Below are 13297 nucleotides of genomic sequence, written 5' to 3'. Positions count from 1 at the left end.
AGGGATCAATCAGGCACTAGCACTTATGTCTTTCAATTATTTGTCCCAGTGGTCTGAAACTTTTTTAATGCTTTAGGACATTTTCAGTATGGGGATGCCTTTTGTCCATGTTGAGTCTCTTATTATGTTACTCTTTTGTTTTGTATGATTCCTGAAAACTCAGACATGAATGAATGTATGTTCACATGTACACATTGCTTCATAAAATTGCTATGTAATTGTTCAGGTTCAGGCTATGTGCTTCCACACTGCCTCACACTTGTTGGTCAAAAATGACTGGGCTAAAGAGATGTGTGAAAATTAATGAAATGATAATTGCGCTTAGTGGAGAAAGAAGTCAAATTTGAGTTCTATTTTACAGTGGCCATTATTCCAACTCATATGACCAACTGCTTTATTGTAGGTCTGGGAGTTTAGGCCATGAAGTACATGTAGATCAGAAATAATAACTAAACATTGAGGACATTCCACATCTTATCCTTCCTTCCCATTCCCTAATTCAGCATTTCCCTTTCCACATCATCTCTGTTGAACTCCTTGAAAAGTAGATTAATTTTAGATTAATTTTATTTATAATAATGAGCTAACTTTTACTTCTATTTTTCTCTTTCTTCTCTCCTCACTTGTGAAGAAACTTTTAAAATTTCAATTCTCTCCTTGGATCATGTTGTACCCCAGGAAGCCCAGGATCCTTGTGAGCTGCCAAATCACAGGACTCCCCACTTCTAAGGCAGTTCCTTAACTGCAACTAGTCTTTAAGCAATGTTCATAATAAGGAAGAGTTTCAAAGTCAAGGAATAGATGGCATTAATCAAGTAACACTTCTTCTTGCAGTGAAATATCTTTGAAGAAGATACAGATGAATGCAAAAGTTAATATGGGATCAAGTGTGAACATTTATATACATATACAGTGTGTATACAGGAGGAGCAATATATAATAGTTATTTATGTAACTATTAGTAATTTATAGAATAGTTATAGATGCATATGTATCATCATCATCCTCATCATTGTCATCATTATTATTATTATTAGGAACCATTCAAAAAGTTGAAATGTATTTAATTATTCTAAGAGGGCAGACATTTCTTTTCTTTTCTTTTCTTTTTTTGTTATTTGTATGGAACGCTCCACTAATTTTTATGTCATCCTTGTGCAGGGGTCATGCTAATCTTCTCTGTATCATTTTAATTTTAGTAGGTATCTTCCAGAAGCAAGCCCCAAACATTTCTTTGTTCAATTTTTTAAGCCATGGGCCTGAAAATAGGCAGAGAATTGTTGACCACCTTTGCCATATTTTTCAAAAGACAGCAGAGCTGAAAAGAGGGCTCGAGTCGGCCACTCTCATAGCCAGAAGGGTCTTTTCAGTTAATATTCTGCTTTTGTTTTCTCCAGATCTTGAACTTCCTTGCTTTGCTGCCTGGCTTTCTGGACCATCCTTGGCAGTTATCCCAGTCATCATGACCTCCTGCCCATATAGCTGCCCCCAAAATCTGGACATGTACCAATAAGGCAAGTATTTCCTCCTAGTACCACGGAAGACCTCTTTCTGACCCAGACCCAGAGGCCTGAGCCCTAAACCCAACCTCATGATCCTGGGTTAAGATTCTTTTAAAAATTAATGACAGTTGACATACAATACAGGAGTAGGGAAAAGGAGGTTTACAGGCATTCCTATGGAAATTAATATAATAATTAAGCAATAATAATGCAATTATGCTGAGTGAAATAAGCCAGGTGTTGAAGGACAATTACCATATGATCTCACCTTTAACAGGAAGCTAAACAACAAAACAAACAAGCAAGCAAAATATAACCGAAGACACTGAAATAGAGAACAGGGGGACAGCGACCAGAGGGGAGAGGGGAGGGAATTTCAGGGGAAATAGGGGAGGGATTTAGAGGAACAAATATAAAAAATATATTTGTTCCTCTAAAAGGGTGGAAATGGGAGGGAGTGGGGAGCATGGGGAGGTGGGATGGGATGGGAGTAATAGACAGAAAACTGTACTTGAAAAATAATTAAATAAATTTAAAAAATAAAAATAATAATAATGCAAGAATAAACTCTGTATTTTGTGTACTCGCAACTGTAAACCACTTCTGTCCCACTCGGCACATTAATGTCAGGTATACAACATAGTCATTCTTAACTTTCTGTGTGTGGTGGATTTTGTTTTTCAGTTTCTGTTCTGAGTGACCCTTGATTTTTCCAGAGAGGATCTTATGGCCTCTTGTGACTGCAAAGTCATACTATAGGACTAGATTATGGCACTATGGTTTAACTTAATGATAAAATCCCTGTTGCCTAATGGCTCCTTGTAGCTAATGTTGATCTCACTCTTCAATTTGGTGCTACTATCATTAAATACTTTGTATTTTGGTGTCCTAACCATGTGGAAGACAAATATCACTCATCTTAGTGAGTTCATCCTGGTGGGTTTCCCTGCTCCCCCTTGGCTTCAGGAGTTGCTCTTCTTCGTCTTCCTCATCACCTACCTGTTTGTGCTGTTGGAGAATTTAGTCATCATTGTCACTGTATGGGTCACTGGATCCCTGCACAAGCCCATGTACTATTTTCTGGGCACCATGTCCTTTCTGGAGACCTGGTATATATCTGTCACAGTTCCCAAGATGTTGGCTGGATTCCTACTTTGCCCCAATACAATCTCCTTCCTGGGGTGCATGACCCAGCTCTACTTCTTCATGTCTCTTGCATGTACTGAATGTGTGCTGTTGGCTGCCATGGCCTATGACCGCTATGTGGCTATATGTTGGCCTCTTCGATATCCACTCATGATGACCACCGGATTTTGTGTTCAGCTGATCATCTGTTCTTGGGTTAGTGGCTTCTCTATATCCATGGTAAAAGTATACTTCATTTCCCAAGTTTCCTTCTGTGGCAATAATGTCATGAACCATTTTTTTTGTGATGTGTCTCCCATCCTCAAACTGGCCTGCATGGACTTTTCTATGGCTGAGACAGTAGACTTTGCACTAGCCATCGTCATCCTTCTCTTTCCTCTCTCATGTATCTACCATCCTGCATATTCCCTCAGCCACTGGGCAGCAGAAGGCCTTCTCCACCTGTGCCTCACACCTTACAGTGGTGGTCATCTTCTACTCAGCTGTGATCTTCATATATGTTCGACCTCGGGCCATTACTTCATTTGACTATAATAAATTGATCTCAGTCATATATGCAGTCTTCACTCCCATGCTCAACCCTATCATTTACTGCCTGAGGAACAAGGAGGTCAAAGATGCCATCAGGAAAACCATGGGAAGTGGTAGAGCCATTTTCTTGAGAGATTCTCTTTGCTGAAGAAACTCAGACATTCCTTCTTTTTTTCATCATTTGACTGAACCTCAAAAAACACCTTCATTTGCTGAAAATCTGCAGTTATAAAAATATGAGCATAGTACTTTAAGGACAAGTAGCCAGGTACCAAAGAAATCCCCTTTTCTGTTAGACCTTATTTTGTGTTTCTTTTTATAACACAGTGAGTGAAATGATCAGAACTCTAAAAGATATAAGAGGGGGAACCTAAAAAATTAATCTCCAGAGGGAGGGCCCCTTGTCATACACGTTTCCTCCACTAGGTGAGTGTTCTAGGAACCAATCTGTATTAGTGTACCAGCTGACATTGTTGTGAGAGACTACATTTGGCTACATGAATTTTTTGAAGACTCTTTCAACACATGTGTTCATTTCATGATTGGTGATTTGTAAGTGCACCTGCCCACACCATGCTGAGTATTCAGTTTTTGACTAAAAATGGCATGACCCTTGTGTCCCACTTTCCCTATTCATGTAATCTCACTCCATAAACTTTTTTTTGTTTCCCTGGATGTGGAAGCAGTGAAACAAAAAATATCAGAAATACTAAAAGGCCTTGAAATTAATTAATTCAAAAATGGTTTTGAGCAGGGGGAAAAACATCTCCATAGGTGTATTGCAAAAAATGGAGAGTACTTCGAAGGTCTCTGAAGTTAAAACATGTCAACCTAAACACACAATTTTTTACAAATAAATTCCAGGTTTTTTTGAGTTCCCCCTTGTATATTGCTAAGAGGTGAAAAATAATTTATTCCCTAATGAAATTTTATTAGAAATATCACTTATTATCCAACTAGTTTTTAAGAGTTCTATTTGTGAGATTTTTCCATTTTGATTTTGCTTTGTTTTAAAAGTCCTCTCTGTCCAAGAGAACACAGAAAGTTGACTTCATGCCTATAGCCTGTTTATTGCTTCCATAGGGGTTAGAGAACTGGTTCCTTTTATAATCAATGGACTTTGTTGATATCTCATTTTAATTATTTTTTTTAAATATAGGAAAATATTAGAGATAAACTTCTCTGCAGTCTTCTTTATGCATGATTTGTCATGGTAAAAAAGAAAAAAACATTATGTATATTTGTTTATATATATATATATATATGTCTCTCTCTATATTTATATATAATATAATGTATACATAGAATTGAAAAGTTCCAACACAAGAAAGAAGATAAAACATGAAATCATGTATGTTTATACATATAACAATATATATAAAATTTTATACTTTCATTCTGTTCCTTTGTTGAGATTTCTAGATACATAATTTCTTTTTTGGATACAATAGTCAGAGGCTGGACCCTAAGCAAAGCTAGTGGCAATACATTAATGCCTGTTCCTTTTTAGGTAAAGAGACCAAATACTTGTTCCTGGATGGTACTTAGCTAGAATGTGTAGGATTTTCCCAGGTTTCCCAGAAGATCCTGCTTCTCATTTGTTTTTATTTTAGTTTGAAAAGGTGATGCAATATCCTAAGAAGTAGTATGCTTTCCTTTAGGCATTATAAAATGATAGATGAGAGATGGATTTTGTCTGGCTCAGCAACAATACTGGATGAATCAATGAAAGAATATGGCTTGCCAAGAGTTTAAAGATAACAGACATATTAATTTATCCCAACACTTTGGAAAACACATTTCATAAGGTTTAACTGGGTTATTGATTTACATACCATAATTTCTTTGTTTTGATTTCACTTGTCTTATAACTACATGTCTTTTCACTTTGTATTAAGTTCTTATGTAAGCCAGATAAAGTGGCCTTAATTTGGTTTTGTATAGATTAAGATAATTTACAAACTGGTAGTTTCCAATTTATCTAAACCTATTGTATATTCTCCTGTCCTTCACTACTTTTAGCCTAAACATTGTATGTTCCTAATGATATGTATCATTTTTCTTTAGTCAAAAAGTGCTACTATGGATCATGACTCATGAAGACACTAGAAGTAATAGATATGCTTTACCTTGAATTATATATCTTATCCAAATGCAAGAATTTTCTAGTCTTTTCATAAAAAATAGTGTTATGCACTATATATATATGTGTGTGTGTGTGTGTGTGCTTAAAGCATATAGTTATATGCATATATAGTTAATTTATTTAAGCATATATATGCTTAAAGCATATGTATATATATGCTTAAATACTTATTTAATCATTAATTGACAGTTATTGCTATTTTGAAATCTTATAAGATTAGTTTTAGTCTTAAAATGCTTTTTCATTATAGCAAAAAATAAATAAAAGGATGGACACAGAAAATAGTGTGGTGATTGCAAGAGGGGTGGTGGATGGAGGTGGAAGAGTGTGTGGGGGATAAATGGTAATGGAAAAAATACAATAATCATTTTAAAAATAAAAAATGCTTTTCAGGTTTAGTTAAGCTGTCTTGGGGTCACTACAATTGTAAGTCACCTATCATCTATATTATAAACTGACATTTTTTTGGTCTAAACCATCTGATTTTTAAAGTTTTCTACATAGCCATTAGGTCACTTGTTACACAAATCCTCTTTGTCTCTACTAATCTTTTATTTTACTTGATCAACTGGATTTCTGAGAGAGCTATTTTATTGTTTCTATAACACTACCCTTTCTCCTTTTATTGTTGTAGATTTTGTTTTCATATGTCTTTATATTAATATTTAAAATATTTTACTCTTAAGTGTTTTTAAAAATGTAGAAAAGTAGAGAAAAGAGTTTAAGTGACAACTTCCTCTACAGCTCTGCTTTGGTTGCAAGTTTCATGGGGAACCTTCGATTTAAAGGCAAAGTTTACACGTGAGAAAGAAGAGGCCTGGGCATGCTCCTGAGAGTGCCTGCTGGTTCCTTTACCTAGAGGCTTTTTAAATTCTCTTTTGTGGGTGGAAGCCCCAGAAAATGTCTCAGGGGAGGGTTCCAGCAGGATATTCATCAGCTTTCCATGTGTGTCCTTTAATATGCAGATATATACAAAAATGAACAAGCACATGGGGATCAGGGTCATTTTTTGGTCAGCTTTACCTCTATCTTCCATTCGTTTGGTTCCTGGATGTTTTGTTATTTTTTCCTCTGATGCGTGTGTCCTTGGGTTTGGCTAACACTAATGGCACTAAGTGGGTTTCTGTTATCTATCTCCCTGACCAGGGTGATGTAAGCTATTTATTCTCTGGTTAGGGAGGAGAGATGTAAACCATTTGCTCTCTAGTGTCCTTGGTTGGGGAAGACAAGGTTTGTGAGTCACTAGATAGGTGTAAATAGCTTGAATTGTTTGGCCCTATTTGTCTAACCATTTGTGTCAGTTTCCCCTTTTCTCACCTGTCAGAAGTTCTCCTGACATCTACCTATCCTGCCTCATCATGACCATTTAAAAGCTCACCTTCCATGTCTTCTTCCCTTGTCAGTAAGTAACAAGGAAGTCATATCGCATAATTGGAATGATCTTTGATTTTTATAAAAACAATATAACTGAACTTTTCTTACCAAACAGAGTAGGAAGCACAGATACTGACATAATTTTTAAGTGAAAACACTAGCCTCTGACTGGACGCCAGGCTGTATCAATGACTGTGCAGCACTTAGGTAACATCAAGTGAGAAACTAGTAAACTGATGAAGTCACCACATTCTGGGAACTACCCATGTTTTCTAAAGCAAATAGTTCTTCAGTTTTTGAAGAAAATAAGCTTTATTTATGGCACAAGTTGTATGACTGTAACTTTGTACTGGGTCTACTCATATGACATTGATTTCAGTAGCATAATTTGAGTTCATCTATTAAAGGAATATCTAATTGATTAACTAAATATTTATTGAGAACCCTTGTAGATGCTGAATGCATATGGAAATGAATGAAGTTCAAAACTCCTATCCCATAGACTTATATTTCAGAGGAAGGTGATATAAATAAATGAGTAAACAAACACACAATATGTCTGATGATTAAGTGCTATGAGAAAACAAGGGAAGGCAGGTTGCATTTTTAAGCAGGTGGTCAGGGAAGGCATTTCTAGGAGGAGGATGTGTTAGTTTAAGAAGAAATCTGACATCTTAGAGAAATTAATGTTCATCCTGTGACAAGAAAGTTGAAAAGAAGGGACCAACCAGGGAGAGATTTGGGGAAAGAGGGTTCAGGCAGAGAGAACAGAATCTAAATGGTTTGGATGGGAATGAGTTTTCTGAGGATCAGGACAGAACAAGGTCAGAGAGTGTTTGGAGGCTGACAGGGAGAGTGGGGAGAAATGAGATCACAGAAATAGGCGGAGGCCAAAGTGTTAGTGTTTGGTAGGATAGACAGCAAACCAAGGCAGGGAGGAAGAGGGAGACGTGTCTTACCCATTCATTGATCTAGCAGTCCTGAGCCCAAAATCTCCAAGATTTGTGTTCGTATTCTTTGAGGAAAGAATGTGACATAGTAGCTAGGAATGAGAGACCAGAAGGGAAATAAAGGCAGGTCCCTCACCACTGCAATCTAACAAGGAACTTAGTACAGGAGGCTAAAACCAAATGAAGACATGTCTTACCCATTGACCCAGTAGTCCTGAGGCTGTTTGATGAGGCTCCAATTGTGAACAACAAGCAAAACTACAATGCAGTAGAGGGGGAGCCCTTGAAAGTCTATGTGCATCATCTCCACTAGCTAGCAAAAGGAAAACCTTGAGGCTGTGTATTTCTCCCAAGGCCCAGAAGAGGGGAAGGGGAGGAGGTCCACAGTGCCCAAAGAAAAAGCCCTTAAAACAACTTTGGTGTAAGTGCCTACCTCCTGTCACATATGCAAAATGGACAAATGGAGTCTGGTGCAAGATAAGGACTTGGGCTAATAGACCCCCACACATACCTACATTTGGGTAGTCACATCTACCCAGAGGAAAGCTGGCACCACCTTTACCCGTCAATAGTAAGTAACTCCTACACCTCCATCCCGCCAACTACATAAGTCCTCATTAGAAAGGACTCTCAGTCATTTTGTCACACAGGGGGTCCCTGACCAGGAGGCCTCTGGCCACCTGACCCTGGCCACTCTCTTGGCTATTGGCTCTTTTGCCACATGGGGGGCCCTGGCCTGCCCTCTCTCTTTTGGCCACCTGTCCTCTGGCCACCCTTCTCTTGCCATCCCTGGTTTTGCCACCCTGCTTTTGCTCTCCCATTAGGACTTAGCACTACTAAACTTTGCTTGCATGCTAATAGGCTTGCTAATCTGTAATTCTTTACTGTGTTGGCAAGAAGGATGGAGGTCCTCCCATAATAGTAGGAACTTGTAGTAGTTTCCTAGGGCTGCCATAACAAATTATCACAAATGTTGTGGCTCAAAACAGTAGAAATTCATAGTTCTAAAGGTCAAAAGTGTAAAATCTAGGTATCTCTAGACTTTGGCCAAGATGGAGGCATACGTAGACATACTGTGCCTCCTTGCAAAACCAAAAGAAGGACAACAATGATTTAAAAACAAAAAACAACCAGAACGGACAGAAAATCAAACTGTATGGAAGTCTGACAACCAAAGAGTTAAAGAAGAAACATTGATTTAGTCCAGGAGGAGGGACGGAAACCCGCAGGCAAGTGGAGAGGACTCTAGCCAAGGAGGTAGTTGGCGGGAGGGGGGCATGCAAGGTGGCCGGCAAGGCAGCAGCTAGCGGAGTTGGTGGTCCCACATTTATGTGCATATACACTGGGAGAAACTATTGGGGACAGAGACTGAGTGGCCCAGAGCTCCAGTACTGGAAAATAAAGACTCACACCACACATTGAAAACACCTGCAGGAGTCGAGGTGGCAGCGGGAGAAACTCCCAGCCTCATAGGACAGTTTGTTGAAGAGATCCACAGGGTCCTAGAACATACACAAATCCACCCACATGGAAATCAACATGAGAAGGGCCCACTTTGCTTGTGGGAAGTGGGAGAAGTGACTGAAAACTGGCAGAGAGCAAAGCCAGTGCCATTGTTCCCTCTCGGATCCCTCCCCCACATATAGCATCACAAGGTGGTGACTAGGATACCCCATCCTGGTGAACACCTAAGGCTCTGCTCCTAACTATGTAGAAGGCCCACCAGGGGGTAAAATGGCCCAAATGAAAGGACAGATCAAAGCTCCATAAAAAATACAACTAAGTGACAAAGAGATAGCCAACCTATCAGACACACAGTTAAAAACACTGGTAATCAGGATGCTAATAGAATTGGTTGAATTAGATCGCAAATTAGATGAAAAAATGAAGGATATGCTAAGTGAAAGAAAGAAAAACGTACAGGGAACAAATAGTGAGGGGAACAAATAGTGATGGGAATCAAAGTGGAACTCAAATCAATGGAGTGGACTAGAAGAAAGAAACACTCAACCAAAAAAGAATAAAGAAATAAGAACTCAAAAAAATGAGGAGAAGCTTAGGAACCTCCAGGATATCTTTAAACATTCCAACATCCGAATTATAGGGGTTCCAGAAGGAGAAGAGGAAGAGCAAGAAATTGAAAACTTATTTGAGCAAATAATGAAGAACTTCCCCAATCTGGCAAAGGAAATAAACTTCCAGGAAGTCCAGGAAGCTCAGAGAGGCCCAAAGAAGGTGGACCCAAGGAGGAACACACCACGGCACATTATAATTACATTACGCAAGATTAAAATGGAGGAGAAATTCTCAGAAGCAGCAAGAGAAAAGGAGACAATTGCCTACAAAGGAGTCCCCATAAGACTGTCAGCTGATTTCTCAAAAGAGACCTTACAAACAAGAAGGGGATGGAAAGAAGTATTCCAAGTTATAAAAGGCAAGGACCTCCATCCAAGATTGCTCTATCCAGCAAAGCTTTCATTTAGAATGGAAGGGGAGACAATGTGCTTCTTAGATAAGGTCAAGCTAAAGGAGTTCATCATCACCAAGACTTTATTATATGAAATGTTAAAGGGATTTATTTAAGAAAAAGAAGATAAAAAGTATAAACAATAGAATGACAGCACACTCATAGTTATTAACAACCACATCTAAACCAAAAACAAAAGCAAACTAAGCAAACAACTACAGTAGGAACAGAACCACAGAAATGGAGATCACATGGAAGGTCATCAATAGGAGTTGGAGCAGGAGGGAAGGGGAAAAGGTACAGAGAATAAATAGCATAAATGGTAGATAGAAAATAGGGGGAGGTTAAGAATAGTATAGGAAATGTAGAAGCCAAAGAATGTATATGTGTGATCCATGGACATGAACTAAATGGGGGGCAATGTGGATGGGAGGGAGTGTGAAGGGCAGAGGGGAATAAAGTGGGGGGGGGATAACTGTAATAGTATAACAATAAAATATATTTAAAAAATAAAATCTAAGTATCTGCAGACTACCCTCCCTCAGAAGGCTCTAGGACAGGAGTCTTCCTTGCATCTTCAGCTTTTGTGCTCTGAGCATTGCTTGGCTTCTGGCAGCGTACCTCCAATGTCTGCCTTTTTCTTCACAATGTCTTCTTTCCTTTCCTTTGTCTCTGTGTCTTCTCCTCTTCCTAAAAGGACATCTGTCATTGGGTTTAGGGTCCACCCTCATGCAGAACAATCTTATCTTGAGATTTCCCTTAATTAGATTTTCACTGAGCTTTATTCCAAATAAGGTCACTTTCTGAGGTTCCGAGTGGACACATCTTTTTTGGATGATACAATTCAACCCATGACAGCCTTGAAAATCCTGAAAAGATGATCGGTTTTATTTTATGTTCAGCTGAAAGCTATTCTGATATTATACTTTTAAAAGGTCACTTTGAGTGTTGTGTGGAGAATGGAATGTAGGTACAAAAAAGCATGGACGCAAGAAAAGCAACCACAAAGACTAAGCTGTACTGCAGTAGCTCAGGGGAGGGATGATGGTCTTTACTAGGTTATGGAACTGAAGAAGAAAGAAGCTGGTAAGAGATTTGGGTAGATAGGATGTATAAGAGAAAAAAAGAAAGAAATGGAATATTCCTGCTAAGTCTTTGATCTGAGAAATTCTGTGGATAATGAGAAAGGCTCAGAAAGGGGGAGGTTTGGGTGCGGATCAAGAATTCTCTTTTGAACTTGTTCATGTGTCCCTGTGTTATATGTCTACTTAGTTCTAACAAATCTTTAGCATTTGAATACTACAATGAAGCCCACATTTGAATAGTCAGGGCATCTTGCACAGCACCACATAACTGTTTTTTTTGTTTGTTTGAATTTCCCCATTAGCAGTGAAAGCATTTTGAATACCATTACAAACAAGCATTCTGAATCCCCTGGCTTCATCCAAACAATAAGGAATATGGTGATGTCAGCTACCTTTTATGTTCATATCATTACCAAAAACACTAAAAATTCTGACAGGATAGAGAGTCCAGAGGTCCCTAGACTAGTTTGAGAAAAAGTAGTATAGTATCTGGTATCAGATAAAATTCAGGTATTTCAGTTTGTAATAACAATTTAAAAAAAAAATCCCCAGGGTAAGTCTCATTGTAGAAAGGTTTTGAAAAGTTAGCAGTACTGATTGTTGCTCCAGGGAATGCCCTGTTTACTACAGTGGCTCTTAAGACCTCAGGCTTAAAGACTTCTTTCCAGGAAAATTCTCCATCCTGGTTCCTTGGCGAATTTGGGATTTTGATAAAATGGTACTCTTTGACTTGTGATAGGATAAAACAGCCTAGATTATGCCTAACCTTTACTAAGGAGATTTGGTAAACTGCAGTAGAGTTTGCTGATTAGGATATGAATTAGCAGACTGCAGAAACCACACCTTTTTTCCATCCATTACCTTACCTCTTCATCACTGACCCCATTCCTGGATTTGTCTCACACCAGTCCAGCAGGTGAGAGTGGGTAGGACTGTTAGGGTAAAGTAATCCTTTTAGAGAGTCTGAGATCTTGATTCTGTTCACTGGGGTGGGCTTTACCTTTCATTATCCTCCTCCTCTTTTCCACTTGACTTCTAACAGGAATATGTGCTCTTCTCTTTGTCCTCTTTTTCTTTTTTCTCTTTGTCCTGAGTAGCAGGCTCATGAATCCTGCTCTGCAACTCCTCTGAGAAGGATTAGGCTACTTATCAGGGATGAGTGATTGCAAGGGCTGTGAAGCCCAATGCTTCTTCTTTTGCCCTTAAAGTTAACCTGCCAGATTCTTTTCTGCCCCTTGCTGTGTCAATGATCTCCATTCAGGTATTCCTGCCACATTCCTCTCAGCCACTAGGACACTAAAAGTAGGCAGGAATGAATAAAACCTGACCTTTCTGCCCCAGGGGACACGGACAGGATCTTCTTATGGTCAGACATTCCTGGATGGCCAGACAAGACTGTGTGAATATGTCAATCTCTGTGTGCAGGGATTCACGGGTCCTGGTGTCTTGTCCCCTGTCACACTGAAATTACCCTTTTTCATTTGGATGTGGCTGACAGTCAGTTCATTCATTCTCTTTAATCTGGTGATCAACGCTGAGATTTTTCTAAGCCAAGATCCTTCCAACCCTAGTACAGAATTCTTATCTCAACAGCTAAGATAGTATCCTCTTCTCACTTAACATTTGCCTTGAGAAAGTGAATGTATTGGTGTGAAGTGTCAGCCTGAGTCTATTTATTCAACTCACTTTAAAACCCCTACTATGTACCAGGTGACACTGATATACAGATAACAGAGATAAGTGGCATACATTTTGCTACCTTGAAGAAGCAACTCAGTCTAGGGAGACAAGCATTTAATCATATATTTAAAAGACAATCTAATATCTATCACATTTGGCCTTCACATTGGATTTTGCTAGCAGCACAGTGCTAGTACCAAAGAATGAGCAAAGAGCAAAATAATGCAAAGGGTAAAAATAGAACAAGATTTTCTTTAATCATACACAGCAGTCATGTGTTACCATCCTTTGTCCTTAACAACTATTTTCCTATCTTGCAGTTACTTCCGGATCACAATCTCATTATAAGCAAATATTATATAATGTTATGAGCTAGACTTTATTGTCCTAAATTCTTTAAATGGTTTACATTTTAT

The 13297-nt window shown here is 38.6% G+C and overlaps 1 protein-coding gene and 1 non-coding gene across 2 annotated transcripts; one reads left to right on the top strand and one right to left on the bottom strand.

Annotated features, from left to right (window-relative positions):
- Positions 1–1116: 1116 nt before the first annotated feature.
- On the bottom strand, positions 1117–1222 carry LOC118988072 (U6 spliceosomal RNA). The gene has a single exon (XR_005066710.1). It is a non-coding gene; the product is annotated as a U6 spliceosomal RNA (small nuclear RNA).
- Positions 1223–2396: 1174 nt separating this feature from the next.
- Positions 2397–3327, top strand: LOC118988060 (olfactory receptor 6-like). The gene is given in 2 exon segments (XM_037047426.1): positions 2397–3028; positions 3030–3327. Coding segments are annotated over 2 exon segments (930 nt in total).
- The last annotated feature ends 9970 nt before the right edge of the window (positions 3328–13297 follow it).

The sequence above is a fragment of the Sturnira hondurensis genome, unplaced genomic scaffold (assembly GCF_014824575.4).
Source record: "Sturnira hondurensis isolate 20B ecotype Veracruz unplaced genomic scaffold, ASM1482457v3 Scaffold0005667, whole genome shotgun sequence".
NCBI lineage: Eukaryota > Metazoa > Chordata > Mammalia > Chiroptera > Phyllostomidae > Sturnira > Sturnira hondurensis.
Note: the sequence above shows the minus strand (reverse complement) of the source record. Positions and strands in the feature narration are given on the sequence as shown.